The following is an 18,983-nucleotide window of genomic DNA, read 5'->3' on the forward strand; positions in this document are numbered from 1 at the left end:
GTTTTTTAAGCAAGTACTGAGGAATCTGCTGGGAGATGATGAGTAGGATGTGAAATTCAGCAGCCATATCAATTTTTGGAAGGTGCATACGCACATTCCCCTGCAGTAATTAGTGACTATGCTTTCTCAGGCAGAAATGACTCAGTCTGAACCATTTGATAAGGGGAGGATTTTTTTGTTTTAATTATTCTTTTTGACTCCTCAACAAACCAGTGCTGTTAGCTTGTCAGAAACATTTGTATTTAAATCACTGACTGACCCTGCTTGGCCCCTGGGTGCTCAAAGCATCCAACACTGCTCAGCATTTCAGTTCTGCTGCTGGAAGATGCAGAGGCCATAGGAACTGCTCCTGTCATCAGGAGGCATTAAATAAATGAGCTTGTTGTGATGCTGGCCCTTCCTGTGCCTTTGATTTTAGCCCATGGAAACAATTCCCAACCTTGTGTGAGGAGTTACAAGCCACAAGGGTTTGAGTAGAATGATAGTGAATTTGTTGCAGGGTGAAAAAGTAGAATTTTGGGGTTTTTAGAATGGGGGTTTAAGAGGCAAGGTGGAGGAATATGGGCAACAGATTTTGAACTGAAAAAGCTTTGAATAATTGGAAATTTTCTAAATGGCTATTAAATATGTTTGGGGAATATTTTAAAATATAAAGAATGGAAGTTTTAATTATTTTTAATATTTTAATATTTTAATTTTTTTATCAATTTATTATTTTATTTTTATTTTTTATATTTTTATTTTATTTTTTATATTTTTAAGTTTGATTTTATTTTTAATTATTTTTGTTATCATCAAAGACAAAAAGATTACTGCTTCCTGCAATTCTCAGTCCTTCATCTTGTTCTGCAAGACTGAGTTCCCAGTTACCACACTCAGATACGTGTGAGAGTTGTTGTGTGACCACAGTATCAGACAGATTATATTGTGAATAATAATAATAATAATAATAATAATAATAATAATAATAATAATAATAATAATAATAATTTTATATGTATATATACTATAACCTGTTCAGATTACCTAGAGAATGGATTTTTTGGGGTTACTTACTTTCCAGCCATTCAGTTTGGGGATATGCATTTATTTCAGAGCTTTGATTGTTTGTCACCATGATATTTTCTGAAAAATCCCTTTGCCAGGATTTCCTCTCCTGGCAAGATGAGAAGCCTCAGCTCCTCCATGTTTTGCTGCTCTGAATGTGGGCTGGAAATTGTTTATCCAAACATGTGAATTGGTTTTGATTAATGACCAATCAGCATCAGCTGTGTTGGACTCTCTGTGTCAGTAACGAGTTTTTATTATTCATTCTTGTTAAACATTCTGATGCCTCCTTTCTCTTTCTTTAGTATAGTTTTAGTATAGCATTCTTATAATACAATTAAATATAATGAAATATAATATAATATAATATAACATAACATAACATAACATAATAAAATATAATATAATATATCAGCCTTCTGAGAACTTGGAGTCAATTCTCATCTCTCACCTCGTCCTGGGGACCCTCACAAACACCACAATTATTACATGATTATTCCTAACAGAAAGCCATGAAATATTAAGGCTGTTGTTGTAAAGGCACTAAATCCATCCTTTGTAATTCTTTTGATGTGTTCAGCACTTCAGGAGCCAGAACATATCCACAAAAAAAAAAAAAGAGAAATATATAACATCGTGGTAGGTGTGAATGGTGCATGAATTGGCAGTCTCAGACCAATTACTAGACATCAAAACAAAACAAAACTAGGGAAAACTAGTACCTAAAATTCAGTCTGTCATGATAAGGAGAAAAAAAATGATGTGTACAAAAAACCATTCAAATCACTGTAATGAATTTTGGGTTCTTTGTTCTGAAATAGCAGCGGTGATTTTATTGGAGTTATGTACAAAGTAAGACATAGAGTGTGGAAACACAGGAAAATATTGAGAGAAGAAGAAAACAAACAGTTAAACGTAACAGCCTGGGTGTTGCAGACATTAATTACCTGGCTGCAGCCCCTGGGGTGTGAGCTCTGGACATCTGGCAAACAGCAACAAATCTGTGCTTGCAGCCTCCCTTTCCTTACACATTTATTCATATCTCATGTTCATCTTTGCCTGGCTGTGGCATGATGGACATTTTCCATGGGTAAAGCAGGTTTAACATCCAAGGAACACCCCAACAGGGCTTCAGAACAAACAAATGGTGAGACAATTTTTTGAGGAACAAACAAGCAAACAAATGGTGAGTCAATTCTTTGAGGAACCGGCATTACTTCTGAAAGGAGAGCATAGAGGATGTGAAAATCCTGTGGAGTCTTTCTCAGCTGGTAGAATGCCCTGGGCACATTTAAATTAGCTCCTTTGCATATTATTCCTTTGCATGTTCCTCTGGATATTATGCAGAGACGTGCCTCTTGCTCTCCTGGGTAGGAACACAGCCCAAGTTTTGGCATTTGTCTCTCTCCTCCTTGCAGCTGTTATTTTTCTGATAGATTGAGAAGTTTCTGCGGCACTGGGACAGAACAAATAGCATTGTCTTGTCAGAGCTTTCTGTCTGCACTTTAGTATTTGGCTTTGGCAAACAGAGGGGGATCCCTGGATCACACACACTGATGGAAATCCTGATCACTCCCCAGGCACTCAGGGACTGCACAGGAGCTGCTGCTGAGCTCCTCCTGCTCTGCAAAGAGAAAAACCAGGGAGGAACTGCCCATAAAATAGATTCCCTTGGGTAGAAAAGGGCAAAACAGCAAATCTCTGGCCCAAGAGGAGTCACAAAGGGACTCAAGTGCAGAATGAGCTGTAATAATCAGACATAATTCAATAAAAGTCCATGGAAAGGCCCAGCAGATGTCAACTACTAAGACATCTATTAAGGCTGTTGGGAAGAAAACCAAAAGCCAGAAATGCTTGTCCTGGATGAAAATGTTAGCATTCAAAAACACATAATCATGTAGGGATTATATGTGGTGCTTTTTATTAAAGAGCTCTGGGAACCGGGGTATATTCAACCCAAATCTGACTCCGACCATACATCTGAAATGATCATGTTTTATACTCTATCGTTACATGACTTTCATGTTAATTATTAAACTTATATTGTTCTATTGTATACATAAATTTAGCCCCCCTCTGAATTTCCTACATAGTTTCTCATTATTCTTCTTATGGTTATATACTAATTACATTTACTTACTAAACAATCATCACATCTAACAATTATATAATTTATCATACTGCTTACGCAGGTGCAGTTGATCTGGGAAAGCACAAAGCCCAACATTTTAGATTCTACCTTTAACTTTTTCCAGGGCTCCACTGTCAAAAACAGCAGCTTAGACAGACAAGGAAACCTTGGGCCTGGTGAGGGATGAGGGTTCAGCACAAGCCCCTTGAGCTGTTTGAACTTCCAAGTCCTGCAAGCAGGGCCCAGAATAGGTAATTAAAATTCACCTCCCCCACAGAGGAAACACTGGAATAGCTAAAAATGTCTAAAGTGGTCACACAGAGGCTGAGTCACACAAAAATCAGCAGACCTTCTCCAGGGGAATCACTGAGTTGATCTACCAGGTCTGTGATGATTTATTTATAACAAACACGAAGAAAAAAATAGATGGAAAATATTTACACTTAAACACCAGATTATAAAATGGAATGTGTATGAAATCTGAGCTCAATGCTGACATTTAGAAAAGATGTCTGAATCGAGAACATGATATTTTTAGCCACATTTAGGTATTTTTAAATGGATGGGTTGAGTGCTTTGGTCTGAAGTAATCTGTCTATGTGACATCCTCATCTTCCCTCCTCCCTCAATGCAACCACCAATGAGGTCATTAGCAGGGCCCTAAAATAAAGCAGATATTTTCCTGTCCTCTTAATTTATTGCTGCTCTAACATTTCTGGGGGAGAAGGAACACCTTCAGTATTCCACATATCAACAAGAACAGCATTTATGTCCTTAAAATCTTCTATAGTCTTTGGTTTTCCTTTGCAAGAACAACACTTGGACATTTCTACCTTCATGGCCATGCTCTCCAAAGAAGATTTCTAGCACTTCTGAAGTATTTATGGAAGAGGTAAGACCTTGTGGTTTAGAGAAGACACACTCATTGTCCCTCAAAAGAATCAGCAAAATCAAAGATAGTTTCTGCCATTAATGAAACATTAGATCAACACAGCAGCATCTAACACTGATGGGTTCAGTCCTGTTTCCTAACAAAATGAGACATTTCCTTTTCTGTGTGTGTTCATTTCCTTTCATAATCACTGTTGAACCCATTTTGGTCCCATTCGGCAGAAATATGAAGATGCCAGCACTACAAGCTCCCTACAATTAAAAAGAAATAATTTACCAAAAGTAGAATTCTAAAGGAAAATAAGAGAGGCACAATAAGGAAGAAGGAAAAGGGATGCTGATGAGATGACAGAAAATAAGTTTGCTGGCAAGGAGGCATTGGAGACCATGCAGGGGAGCATTGAGATCTCCCAGATCCTGGCCAGGGTTTCTGAGCACAGGAGCCTCAGAGACTAAGATGCATCCATTAACATTCATTATCTCTCTCAATTACCTTAGAGGTCTTTTCCAACCTTGATGATTCCATGATTCCATGATTCTGTGCTAATATCTGATTTTATATTATGAATACAATGATGGGAGTATGTTTATTACAGTATTACTCACTTGAAGACATGCTGGAACTGTTAACCTTGGTTAATGTTATCTAATGCAGATGCAAGTGTATGACATTATAAATCTGCACACATTCCATGTTCTCTTTTGGATCCATACTGGAGACAATAATTTTATGCTAATTCCAAGAAAATTCAAGTGAATAAATTAATTACATTCAGTCTTGAGTTTGTGTGATGGTTGTCAGCCTGTCAAGAAATGAAACCAAAGAAGAAAATATGGGATGGATGAAAGTATCCCTGAGATTTCTTTCTTGGGATAGCATGACAATTGCTTTCTACAGACTCCACTAACCCAAACATCCACTAAACACATCCTCACTTACTTTCTGCTACAATGAGCTCTGCTCGTTGTCTCAATATCATAGAGAAAAGTTGTGGCTTAGCACATGAAAATACACAATTGTCCACTAGTAAATGATTTTGTGGGTATAGATTCTGACATGTATGTCTTTCTCCTTAGGGAAACAACTCTATATGTAAAAGAATCTACATGCAGTCTTCCTACGCAGCATTTACTGCATTTTGTAAATGTATTTTAGTCTATTGAAAAAGCAATATTTATCCTAAAGTAGAATAATCCCCCCCAAAACTGAGGCATATTAAAGCTGAGTGACAAATTTGGGTTACAATATCAGTCTCAGACCCAACATGGGAGTTCAGAACCTGCTCCACCACCCCAGGCGTCAGTCTGCTGTTGTACTAAGCACAGTTATTTCCCAAATATCTATTGTGAGTTTTCTTGGGTTGTTTTCCCCCACCAGGAATAGTTTCTTGATCAAATGATCCATCTGATGCTGCTTTTGGTATCTCTTTCAGTGCTCTAGCAAATGAAAGCATATTCATTTATTTAAGCCCTGTTCAGATCAGGGCAACTTGTGATCTGAATCAATGGAAATTCCCCCCCAAACTTTTCTTAATTCATTTAAAAATAATGCTAAGAAACAAGTCAACAGAAAATGAAGGGCTACTCCAGCCTTATAATATCTGCTTCTGATTTTCTAACTCTTGCAATAAAAAGCCACCATAACAGTCTTCAACTTCTGCATTTCTCACAAGGTTTCTCATGCAGTGAAAAGAGACCTGACCAAGCTGACCCTTGCATAAAAGCTGTTAAACAATCCAGTGATGGTTATCCTGGAATAATAATGTAATGACAGATTAATGACATTAACCATTAATCATCATGGTGATAAAAGACAGGACAACGTGCTGCAGTCACCAATCCTTGGCTGAGTTTGGTGATGGGTGATTGCCTCCCACTCCCCAAGTGTTGCACGTTGGTGCTGGGCACTGGAGAGCTGTGCCTGAGCCCCAGGGCTGGGGGCGTTTCTGCATTTCTGCATTTCTGCTTTTCTGCATTTCTGCATTTCTGCGTTTCTGCATTTCTGCGTTTCTCCATTTCTGCATTTCTCCATTTCTGCATTTCTGCATTTCTCCATTTCTGCGTTTCTGCATTTCTGCATTTCTGCATTTCTGCGTTTCTGCATTTCTGGCTGTGCAGGGGGACAGATGGCTCCCAGCCCTCTGGGATGCTCTGCGTGCACCCCATGGAGCAGCTCTGGAATGCAGGGGAACAGATGTTCCTCTAATGTGTGGGAAGAATATAAGCATCTCCATTTACTTTTAAGAGAAATGTATTTCAATGCTGTTAAATTTGTCCACAGATATACCAGAAAAAATAATTTAAAAAAAATTATTATCGTTACTTTTATGATTTAACAGGCATTAGCTGTTGGGTGGATTTTTATCAGTTTGTTGGGGTGTTTTTCACAATAAAAATACTGATACTAAAAATGAACTAGATTTTAGACGGGAAAGGCAGGATGGAGGAAATAAATGAATCTTTTTTGTAACACAAGAGAAAAATTTCCAGCCGTGGAGTAGTCCTATGTAGTAACTGCAAATCATCTGGTGATTTTTTTATTTTTTTCCACAGTGAAATCTGCAACACCAATAGAACATAGAAACTGACTATTTGCAATTCTAGTCATTTACCTAAGTGCTTTTACCACTAGAGGGCTGAAGGAACAGATTAAACACGAGCTAGAGTATCTGATCATTAGGCGCTATTAGAATGAGCACTGAGAATTTACATGCCTAGAAACAAGATATTCCTAAATTTAAAAAACAAAAACAAAACCTATAAAAAAATCCAAAAAAATCCAAAAGAGGAGAACAAGCTGCTTTGCTTGACCAAGCCCACAGCCACTCTCACGTTGCCTCTGTGGACAAATTCCTGCTGGATTTTCCCATTTTTCCCTGTGATGGTGGCATGGAGTTCCAGATTTTTATTTCAGAAACGCACAACCTGGTCGAGAGGGAGCATGTGGATGTGTGAGTCCTTTACAGCTTGGCATGCGAAATTCGGCACAGACACATCTTTATTATGTCAGCTCATGGACACTACATCTAAATCCTCAAATGGTGTATTCTGCAGTATTTTCTAAATCCTCAAATATTGTATTGTGCATTTTTTCTAAATCCTCAAATTTATGCATTGTGCACTTTTTTCTAAATCCTCAAATGATGCATCGCGCACTTTTTTCTAAATCCTCAAATTTATGTATTGTGCAATTTTTTCTAAACCCTCAAATGATGCATCGCGCACTTTTTTCTAAATCCTCAAATTTATGTATTGTGCACTTTTTCAAGGGATTTGTCCAGCAGTGAGTCGTCCTGACTGAGGAGAATAAGAGAAATCCCACCAAAGGTGTTCAGGAAGTGATCCTCGCAAATCTGGAGGGAGAAAGAGAAAATTCCTGGTTTAAACCAATCTTTTGGACACATTTTTCTGCCTCTTAAGTCAAGATTTGGCACAAGATTTTATTTCACTCATTTCTTTTAATGATAGATATTTTTTTCAATAAACAGTTGACTGAAATAAGAGTTTACAAAGCTCTTGCTTCAACCAGAAAACCTTCTTTCTGGTGGCCTGGCAAGTATGATTATTATTTTGGCATTGCTGTGCGATTTTGCAGTTCCATAGTCCCAAGGAAGGTAAAAAATTGCTTTGTTGTTCAGCTGACATCAAATCCCATTGGATTTAGTGGACAGCTACTGTAAACAGGAGTAATAATTAGACCATAACTCATATTTTTGAGGCATGTTTATGCTGTCCTCAGTACCAGAGGGCTGTGTTACACACAGGGGTTGAATGGCATAACTAAGATTTTGATTTTTTTCCCTGAAGATGACTCTGTATTATTGAGAGCAGTATTCTGTCACCTTTCTGTCAACAGGAATAACAAAATGTCTCAGACTTTGTGTGTATGATCGTATTGAGTTAAAGTAACACAGCTCTGCTTATTTTTCAAAATGAATCATAAAATGAATGTCCATTTATAAATTCTGCTTGCGTGACACTTGGGAAAGGGAAAATTTATTTTGCAGTGAATCAACAGCACAGATAAGGTCAAAAATAGAATTTAAATAATTACTGGTTTTAAATCACTGGTAGGTACCATGATGAAAATTTTAACTCACTGTGTAGTTTTCTTCAGAAAGGCTAAAACTTAAAGAGAAGGGATTTATATTGGAGTATTGGCTTTGAACTTCTCTAAGACAGCTTTACAATATTTAGGCACTATTCTGAGGGTTATCGTAGAAAATTTTGAGATTAGATACATAACAATAAGAAAAAATTAGCTAAGAACCACATCTGAAAGATATTAAATTCTTGCAATAATTCAGTTCAAGTTTTGCAAAAATATCTATTTATAGAAATAAAAAAACAGGTAAATTTTCAATCCTTCAGCCTTCACATGAGCAAGAGTTAAAGAAAATCCAAGGACATGAAGAAAATTGTATTTAATTGCTGTATTTCAGATGAAACAATAAGTTTTCTGTTCTGTGTGAAAAACACAGACATCTGCAGCATCTTGGATTGCACCATGTCATCCCCCAGACATTGTCAGAGCCATTTCAGAGCCACAGTTTTTGCTCAGCAACTTTTGGCTGAATTTCTTTCCTCCTGGTCAATATGGGAACATTCAGCAGTGACCACCTGGGCTAGAACATTCTGCACAACTTCCTAATTTTATAAATATAATTTTAAAATCTATATTTAAATATATTCTGCATAAATTCCTGTTTCCCTTTACCACTGACACCCGTGGAAGGAGCTCACTGTGATCTCACTGAAGCTTGAGTGCACTTTTGTGAGTGGTCTCTCTGTGACAGGTGTTAGCTATAAAAATAAGTATCAATAACAATTTTGATTAATGTTATGTGCTGTTTCTTCTAGAAATGGCTTGTTCTACCAAGGTTAAACACTCAATATATTATGTTTAAAAAGCTGAGAAGACTGTACAAGTTATGTAGAACTAATGAGATAAGTTCACTGCTCTCACTTGAAGCCAAACCAGCTGGGATTGATCAGGACATGACTCAGTAATATCTGAATGTACAAAAAATTTCATTTTCAGACAGCTACAGCAGCAGAGCCTGGTCACTATAGGGTTTCACTGTATCAGGGTTGCTTTACATATTTTATGCCATTAAGGACTGTCTAATTCTCCTCTAGCAAGAGAAACAAGCAGGAATGTGCCATCAGGGTTCTCCATTTTGGTGTGATATGATAAATTATTTATCCTTCTCAAATCAATCATCATTTATTTATTAAATGCCATCGTTTTGCTAATACTCAGTAGCCATAGCATCAGAGCCATGCCAGGGATGAGCTTTCTAAAAAAAAGGGCCAGAACTCCTTGCACAGCATAAATAAACAAAGCCCTGCAGGCTTGAGAGCCTCAAATTCCAGCTCAGGAAAGGACTCAGTGCCTTTCTGAAAGGCTAGAATTTCAGAATCCAACCCCATTTAATGCATCCCTGCAAAACAACTCTCTGTTCCTGCTGCCTCCCAGGGAAATCTATTAATCTGGGTTTCCTTTGAGCATCTGCAGTGGCACAGAGGAGCCGTGAGGCGCTGGGAAGAAGGGCTTATGTAACTGTGCAGCTTTTCCTCTTCTGGGAAAAACCTCCCAGGTTTGCCTTTCCAGCCTGTGACAGTGCTGCAAACCACATCCCAAAGCTGCTGTGACGCACAAATCCGGGCTGCGCTGTGATGGTAATTAGCAACGTTTCCATTTCCCATGGTCTACTTATAATTTCTATTCTAGTGCTTTGTAATTCTTTTTACGGTTTTGAAAGGAATTATTGAAATTCTACGTGGGTCAGCCATTATGGGAATTTCAATATTAAAATAATTGCTCTTGTACACATTTATATGCGCTGTAAAACTTCATTCACCCTCCAGCAGAGGGCAACATCTGAAAGAAATATTTCTATAAACCCAAAGAGCAGCTCCCTTTCGGATATTGCAACGACAAGATCTGTTTTCATCAGGGAATATTCCTTTGAAAATACAGTTTGCATTTGGCTACCCACTGGGCAAGGGAAGGAGCTTAACATTATTAGAAGGACTTGCTTAAAACACAAATTTTAATTGTTTTTCATGTAGCACACTAAAGAAACTTCAAAATGAAATAAAAGAAATATAATGGCTACGACTTAGAAATACTGATTTTTGCATCTTCCGTTTTATTCAAGCAGATGAAAGTTTGTTATTATTAGATTCTGAAAGGAAAAATAATTCTCTTCAGAATACACTCGGTTCATTCCAGTGCTGCAAACACCACAAACCAAGATTGAGTGTTGCAGTGGCCTACTCAGAGGCATGAAAACAGAGGACCAAAAAAGAGGTAGAAAACATTAAATTGCTTTCCAGAAAGCAGTCCCTGATGGATTCCTAACATGACCTTAAAGAGGCTGCGTGAGTAAACGTGGGTTTAGAGGTAAATATACCCATATAAACCTGTATCTATTTACCTATATAAACCTATACCTGAACCTATATACCTGTATAAACCTATACCAATATCGATATTAACCTATACCTGTATCTATATAAACCTATACCTATATAAACCTATACCAATATCTATATACACCTATACCTGTATATAAACCTATATAAACCTTTATATACCTGTATAAACCTATACCTATATTAACCTATACCTTTATCTATATGTCTGTATAAACCTATACCAATATACCTATATAAACTTATACCAATATCTATATAAACCTATACCTATACACCTAAACCTATATCTATATAAACCTATACCAGTATTTATATACCTATATAAACCTATACCTATATACCTGTATAAACCTATACCTATACGCCTATATAAACCTATACCTGTATCTATATACCCATATACCTCTATAAACCTATTCCAATATCTATATAAATCTATACCTATATCTGTATACCCATATAACACTATACCTGTATCTATATACTGATATAAACCTACACCTATAGGAATCTACACCTATATCTATATGAACCTATACATATATCTATATACCTATATAAACCTATACCTATATACCTATATAAACCTATACCTACACACCTATATAAACCTATACACCTATATAAACCGATACCTATATCTATATAAACCTATACCTATATCTACCTATATAAACCTATACTTATATCTATATAAACCTATACCTGTACCTATATACCCATATACCTATATAAACCTATACAATATCTATATAAATCCATACCTATATCTGTAAATCTATATAAACCCATACCTAGAGGAACCTATACCCATATAAACCCATACCTATAGGAACCTATATCTATATAAACCTAGACCTGTATCTATGTACCTATATAAACCTATATCTATATCTATATGAACCTATACCAATACCAATATAAGCCTATACCTATATCTATATAAACCTAGACCTATATAAACCTATACCTGTATACAAACCTATACCTGTATCTATAAACCCATACCTTTACAAGCCTATCCGTGTGTCTGTGTAAGCAGACAGCGGGTGTTATCTGTTCACGGCACCACAGCAGCGTTATTGCGGCAGTGCCCGAGTAAGGCCTGTCCGAGGGCACCGAGGGCACTGTGCGGGGTTTACCCGCAGTTGTGTGCGGGGCTGTGTGCGGGGCTGTGCGCGGGGCTGTGCGCTGTCCGAGGGCACCGAGGGCACTGTGCGGGCTTTACTCGCGGTTGTGCGCGGGGCTGTGCGCGGAGCCGGGCGGGCGCGGCGCTGTCCGCGGTGCTGAAGGGCCGGAGCGCTGGGCGAGCGGAGCCGCGGCCGCGCCGGGAGCAGCGCTGAGCGGACGGACGGACGGACGGACGGGCAGAGGGAGGGGTGGCGGGCGGGGGCCGCGGGCTCGGCTCGGCTCGGCTCGGCTCGACTCGGCTCGGCTCGGCTCGGCTCGGCTCGGCTCGGCTCCGGGGAGTTGGCAGCGCCTGCCCAGGGCGGCGAGCGCACCCCGCCCCCGCCGGGCGCACGCAGCGCCCGCACCGCCTCGAACGCTCCGTGCCGGGCATGGCTCTGCCCGCGGCCGCCGCTGCCCAGCGCCGCCAGGCCCCGGAGGGTCTGTGACCGAGCCCGGCAGCTCCGCACCGGCGGAGGATCCCCGGGCCGCCCGCAGCGCGCCCTCCCCGCCGCCCCTGCCGCTGCCGCACACAGGCGCGCTCCTCGCCCTCCCCCCGGCTCCGCACGCCGTCCCCACCTCGCTCACTCACACACACACTCGCACACACGCGCACTCTCCTCTCGCTCTGCCTTGAGCCGCAGGTGAGCCGATAGCCATCGGATGAGGACGAAAAGTTAAGAGGTTAAAGCAATATGAACCATCGTTGCTCGTAGCGGTGCCGTATCCAGAGCAGAGCATTATCCGGCGAGCATCCCCAAAGGAATGGAGTCCGTAAAACAAAGGATTTTGACTCCCGGCAAGGAGGGATTGAAGAATTTTGCTGGAAAATCGCTTGGTCAACTCTACAGGTAAGAGCGATATCTCCTATAGGATTCTACTTGCCAGAAAAATTCGGAAGCTCTCCGTAAGCGCCCGTTGCTGCAGGAGGTGGAAAGCTTTGGGATTAGCGGTGGCAGGGCTGGGAGCCGTTCTGGTTCTGCTGGATATAATCTAGATGCTGGAAACTAGTGCTGAAGCTGCTCAATATGGCACCCTCGTAACTTCCCTGTCTGACTCGTAGATGGTGTCAGGAAAGATGCAGCAAAAGATTACCCCACCTTTCTTCCACAAAAACGGGATCCCATCTTGAAATCCTAATCAGGAGAGAGCAGCAACCTGTATTTTTGTTCCATCTTAATTTCCCAATGCACCCACAGGATCTTGCCCCCTGCCCTTAACAAATATATTTTAAAAAAATATGGTTTTGATTAGTCTTGTCCTTTGTGTAATTCGTCGTCAGATGAAGGAAAACATGGAGATGTATAAATAATTGATATCCGAACGATTTTTTTTTTCTCCTGAAGCTGAAACATATAGAGGAATGTGTTTAATTATTTATCCCTCTGCCTTTAGAAACATCTGCTTGTCCTATAAATTATATACAGCTGCAATTGCTAAACTCAAAAGCATCGCTTCTCTGTATTTATGCGTGCAAAGAACATTTCTACCGTAGTCTAGCCCTGTAATAATAAACCCAGATTCTTGCATACCCATGAAGTGCATGCTCTAAAGTTCACACATCGTTCTCCATCCAATCTGGTGACTTTAGTGACCTCCACAACGTTTGAGAATAGTCTGTGAAATTCCAACAATTTTCGATTGTTCCGCCTGCTGGAAATTACCCCGAAATATTTGGCTTGGGCTGTTTGGTTCGGTTTTGGTTGTTTGTTTGGGTTTTTTGTTTTGTTTTGGTTCAGTTTTGGTTCTTTACGTTTGTTTGGTTTTTTAGTTTTGGGTTTTTTTTTTTTTTTTTTTTTTATTTCCCGAATTGCAGCTCTAAGGCAACTGCGGATTTGCCTGCCCAGGGTAGGTCACGTAAAAATCTTTTTTCCATACCTATGCGGCAGTGCTGGGCACAGACACCAGGCTGTTCCTCAGCATGAGTCACAACTTCTGCTGCCATTTTAAGGGAAGGGGACATATCAGTGAAGTGATACAGACAAAATTGAGGCTTCCATTTTCGTGGGAAGTGTACCATTGAGAAAAGCCAAAAGCGAAATTAAAGTCATCACAGATGCAATTAATTTCCTACGCTTTTTGGTTATATTTCAGTCATTTTCAATAGCTGAAAATTAATAATAATAAAAAAGGAAAATCCAGAATAACTGCTTAAAATGTAATTTAGGAAATACACCCTTTTTTTCGTTCTTATAGGGTCTACAACATTTGAATAAAACTATTATCTCTACTACTTGCAGTTACACAGTGAATAATGGAGAAACGGTGTTTGTATTTTCCAGCAAAACTCCGTTTGAATTCACACCTCGAGTAACAAACGCGTGATTTGCTAATCTTTTTCAGATCACGGCAATTAAGTACTTTGTTTATTTTTCTTAGAATCTAAACCATTTTCTTGCCTCTTCCACATTGATTTCCAGTCTATTTCCTAAGACAAAACGCCCATTCAGGGGGAAAACACTCCTACCCTTTACCCTCACGAACGAATTTCGAACAGAAACCCACGGTAGTTTATTTTATTCACCACTTTAACACATTTCTCAATGCCGCGATCTTTAAGCATGGAAATAACACGCCCAAAAATGAGAAAAATCAGGAGAATTTCAGCTGAGTAGTTTTTGGAGAAAATAGAGGGATTTTCTCCAGAACACGGATAACCTTTTAAGCCTTATTCTGCTAATTGTTACTGCCCTATCAGCCGGATGAGTTAACCTGAAAGAGATGCTCCTCCGAGTGAGAAAACACTTTACAGCAGAGTCGGGAGGCAGTGGTTGTAGAGTCCAGAGCGTCACGTATTTGCTTCTCAAGTCGGCAAAATTGGTTAATTGGTTTTCTTTTCTAAATTTTAAATATCTCAGTGATTTCGGAAGAAGATTAAGGGATTCAGTATGGGATACTTGCTCTATAAACCTGATTTTTCATGCTACCGACGCAGCATTTAAAAAGATTTTTAAAAAAATAAAATCTGGATGTTCTAAATCACCTTCCCTGGTATTTTCCAGCTGATTGGAAACAGCTGCAAACAGCCTTCAGATTCCTTCAGATCGTTCTCTAGGAGACACAATTTCCAAGTGAAACCGAGGGATTTGGGACAAGGCTGCTCTGGGCAGGTTGAACCTGCAGAGCGCTCCCAGCGTGCAGATCCTTGGGGAAGCCTTCTCCGGCGATCCCAGCTCTTATTCCTGGCTTTTTTTTTTTTTTCCACTGACAGCCATTTTGCAAATGTAAAATAAATAGCAATATCGCCCTCTCCTCCTCGCTCCTCCCCCCCGTCTTTCCCTCTTAACATTTCTTTTGTTCGCAGACCTGGTGCGAGGCGCGCACCGGGATCACCCCCTCGGTGTTTCTGGCACAGAGAGGGGGCAACAAAACCCCCCAGGAGGCAACAAAAACCTCCAAGAGGCAACGAAATCTCCTTTTTTCTGTGTCTGTGCCCCTGGCTGCCCAACATGGCGCCTCTGCAGTGGTTCCAGATGCTGCCTGCTTGGTGCGCCCTACATATCCCAGCACAAGTCTTTAATGATAGATGAGCAATTCCCAGGCAGAGCTCCTCCCTGGGCCGCTGCGGAGGGCCGGGGGAGCCGGGCATGACTAATCCTCACTCCCACAGGTCACTGCTAAAGAACAGCTGAAGGTGAATGGGAAGCGAGGAGCAAATCCTCGAATCGATCTCCGAGCCGGAGAGGAGCGAGGGGTGCGGTGAATTTTAAGCCTCCAAGTCGCTGTGCCTTCAGGCCATGACTTTCCCTTCTTGTGTCGGGCAGAGTGCTAGAGAAGAGGCAGAAGCCCGGGGACACCATCGAGCTGACGGAGGATGGGAAGCCCATGGAAGTGCCCGAGAAGAAGGCGCCGCTGTGCGACTGCACCTGCTTCGGGCTGCCGCGGCGCTACATCATCGCCATCATGAGCGGCCTGGGCTTCTGCATCTCCTTCGGCATCCGCTGCAACCTGGGGGTGGCCATCGTGGATATGGTCAACAACAGCACCATTCACCGAGGAGGAAAAATTATAAAAGAGGTGGGCACCGCTTCCCTCGGGAATGCCACGTCCTGCCCAGCGCAGCTCGCAGTGCGACACCTGGGCACAGGCGGGACGGGGCCCGGTGCTCCCGCTCCATCCCCCTGCCCCTCCAAGGACGGGAATCCCGTTCCTGACGCAGAAACAACTTCTACCGATTATTTCTACTTTTCCATTGAGTTCCTAGCCCCGGTTTGTGCTGTTAGTGCCCGGACAATTCGCCCCACGCCGTGTCTATCCCACACAGCCTTGAAAACCGCAGATATCTCCTAAAATAAACGCAGGGGATGGGAGAAGGAGGGCATCGAATAAGGGGCTGTTGGCGGTCCTAAAGGAGGCGGGGAGGTTCAGCAGGAATGTTTGATAACACCGGGGCTAATTGGCTTTGACAAAAGGCGTTGAATGATAAGAGAAACGATAAGGTTTAAAGCGAGTTAAAGAGCGGTGAGAAAGATGCGGCAAACGGGGGATGAGGCTTAAACACGCAAATCCCTCAGGGCTGGCAGGAGGTGGGTGCGGGCTGTGCCAGCGCTGCCCAGCCGTGCCCAGCAATGCCCAGCCATTCCCAGCCGTGCCAATCCGTGCCGAGCCGTGCCCATCCGAGCGGCTCCGGGCTCTGCTGCTTCCATCGCTGCCCTGGGTTTGTTTGCTGACCTGCCATGGGGGGCTCGGACCGAGGGGCACAATTTCAGCTTTCCTCTCGTCTTTCTCTCCCTCTGCCCCGCTGCCGCGCGTGGGAAGAAAGCGAAGTTTAACTGGGATCCTGAAACGGTGGGCATGATCCACGGCTCGTTTTTCTGGGGCTACATCATCACGCAGATCCCCGGAGGGTACATCTCATCCCGGCTGGCAGCCAACAGGTAACAGCAAATAAATGGTGCCCAAAGGGGATGCACCCCAAATTTAACCCCGCACAGCCGGGGCTCCCCTGCACCCCAATTTAACCCCACCAAAATCTCGGCTTAGGGAGGCAAGGACAGCCTGCAAGCTATCCCGGAGCTCTGCAGAGATGGTGTAATACTTCACTTTTCACCAATATTGCTCATTTCATCAATATTGCCCAATATTCCTTCCTGCAACCCCCCCCGAGCTTGCGGGGGATATTCTCATATTGGTTTCCTTTTCCTTTAGAAGGTCACTTAAGGAGGTTGTGGCAACGATATTCAAACAGCACGTATTCAGAGGCAAATTCAAAGATTCATTATTTCATCAAAGCTTGAGAGGTTTTTTTGTTGGTTTTTTTCCCCCCGTGACTGAATTAAAGAATTTTATGATTTTTTGTTTTAATGAAAAGGAAAACCGTCAGCGGGAATTTTTCATTAAAGCATAAATGAATTTAGAATGGCCGAAAAACATGCCTAAATGAGACTTCCACAATGAAAAGAAAGTGCAGATGGTCCGGGGACTTAAGGACTCGTTTCTATGGTGTCTGGCATTTTTTCAAGCACCCAGGGTGCGATTCTACCTGTTAATTAGATCCACTGAGTATTGGAGGCACATGAGGCTTTCACATCCCCGCTTAATGCCACGGGCTCATGGCTTGCAAAGGTCCTAGCGCCACTCTGCAAACCAGCACCGAGTGCGAATGGATGCGAAACTCAGCCGTAAATAGCTTTAACTCTTGCCAGGAGTGGGCAGCGTGAGGGGTGGGCTGCACGGGCACCCACAGGATGAGCAAGATGGTCTGTGTGTGCTTGAGACTGAGAGGAAGGAGAGAGAGTGGCTAAAGCAAAAACACGGTCTCCTAAATAAATAATTAAATAGCTTTTAGACAGACCTACAGTAGAAAGGAGTGTTTACAGACAGAGAGATGCTCTGCAACTGAGGAAACGCCAGTATCCTACCCTTAAAAACAAATAATTCAAAGCCATGGGCAGAGGGGCTCAGCCTGGTGAGCAGGATGGTTTGGGTGTGCTTGAGACTGAGAGAAGGAGAGAGTGTGGCTAGAGCAAAACATGGTCTCCTAAATAAATAAATAAATAAATAGATAAATAGCTTTTAGACATACCTACAGTAGAAACGATCATTTACAAACAGAGAGATGCTCTGTAACTGAGGAAACAATAATATCCTACCCTTAAAAACAAATAAATCAAAGCCATGGGCAGAGGGGCTCAGCCTGGTGAGCAGGATGGTTTGGGTGGGCTTGACTCTGAGAGGAAGGAGAGAGTGTGGCTAAAGCAAAAAAATAGTCTCCTAAATAAATAAATAAATAAACAAATAAATAAATAAATAGCTTTTAGACAGTAGAAACGAGTGTTTACAAACAGAGAGATGCTCTGCAACTGAGGAAACACCAGTATCCTACCCTTAAAAACAAATAATTCAAAGGCATGGTCAGAGGGGCTCAGCCTGGTGAGCAGGATGGTTTGGGTGTGCTTCAGACTGAGAGGAGGAGAGAGTGTGGCTAGAGCAAAACATGGTCTCCTAAATAAATAAACAAATAAATAAATAAATAGCTTTTAGACAGTAGAAACGAGTGTTTACAGACAGATATATGCTCTGCAACTGAGGAAACACCAGTATCCTACCATTAAAAACAAATAATTCAAAGCCATGGGCAGAGGGGCTCAGCCTGGTGAGTAGGATGGTTTGGGTGTGCTTGAGACTGAGAGAAGGAGAGAGTGTGGCTAGAGCAAAACATGGTCTCCTAAATAAATAATTAAATAGCTTTTAGAGAGACCTACAGTAGAAACGAGTGTTTACATACAGAGAGATGCTCTGTAACTGAGGGAACACCAGTATCCTACCCTTAAAAACAAATAATTCAAAGCCATGGGCAGAGGGGCTCAGCCTGGTGAGTAGGATGGTTTGGGTGTGCTTGAGACTGAGAGAAGGAGAGAGTGTGGCTAGAGCAAAACATGGTCTCCTAAATAAATAAATAAATAAATAAATAAATAGCTTTTAGACATACCTACAGTAGAAACGATCATTTACAAACAGAGAGATGCTCTGTAACTGAGGAAACAATAATATCTTACCCTTAAAAACAAATAATTCAAAGCCATGGGCAGAGGGGCTCAGCCTGGTGAACAGGATGGTTTGGGTGTGCTTGACTCTGAGAGGAAGGAGTGTGGCCAAAGCAAAAAAATAGTCTGCTAAATAAATAAATAAATAAATAAATAGCTTTTAGACAGTAGAAACGAGTGTTTACATACAGAGAGGTGCTCTGTAACTGAGGGAACACCAGTATCCTACCCTTAAAAACAAATAATTCAAATCCATGGTCAGAGGGGCTCAGCCTGGTGAGCAGGATGGTTTGGGTGTGCTTGAGACTGAGAGAAGG

General features: G+C 41.5%; 1 protein-coding gene across 1 annotated transcript in view; it reads left to right on the forward strand.

Annotated features, from left to right (window-relative positions):
• Nucleotides 1–12,166: 12,166 nt before the first annotated feature.
• Nucleotides 12,167–18,983, forward strand: part of SLC17A6 (solute carrier family 17 member 6) — a 32,893-nt gene continuing 26,076 nt past the window's right edge. The window contains exons 1-3 of the mRNA XM_054283610.1: nt 12,167–12,531; nt 15,445–15,697; nt 16,439–16,557. Coding sequence (XP_054139585.1) covers nt 12,446–12,531; nt 15,445–15,697; nt 16,439–16,557 — 458 coding nt within the window. The 5' untranslated portion in view covers nt 12,167–12,445. The remainder of the gene's footprint in view (nt 12,532–15,444; nt 15,698–16,438; nt 16,558–18,983) is intronic.

This window comes from Melozone crissalis, unplaced genomic scaffold, assembly GCF_028551555.1.
Source record: "Melozone crissalis strain CALT ecotype California unplaced genomic scaffold, PUWL_Pcris_2 ptg000038l_1, whole genome shotgun sequence".
Taxonomy (NCBI): Eukaryota; Metazoa; Chordata; class Aves; order Passeriformes; family Passerellidae; genus Melozone; species Melozone crissalis.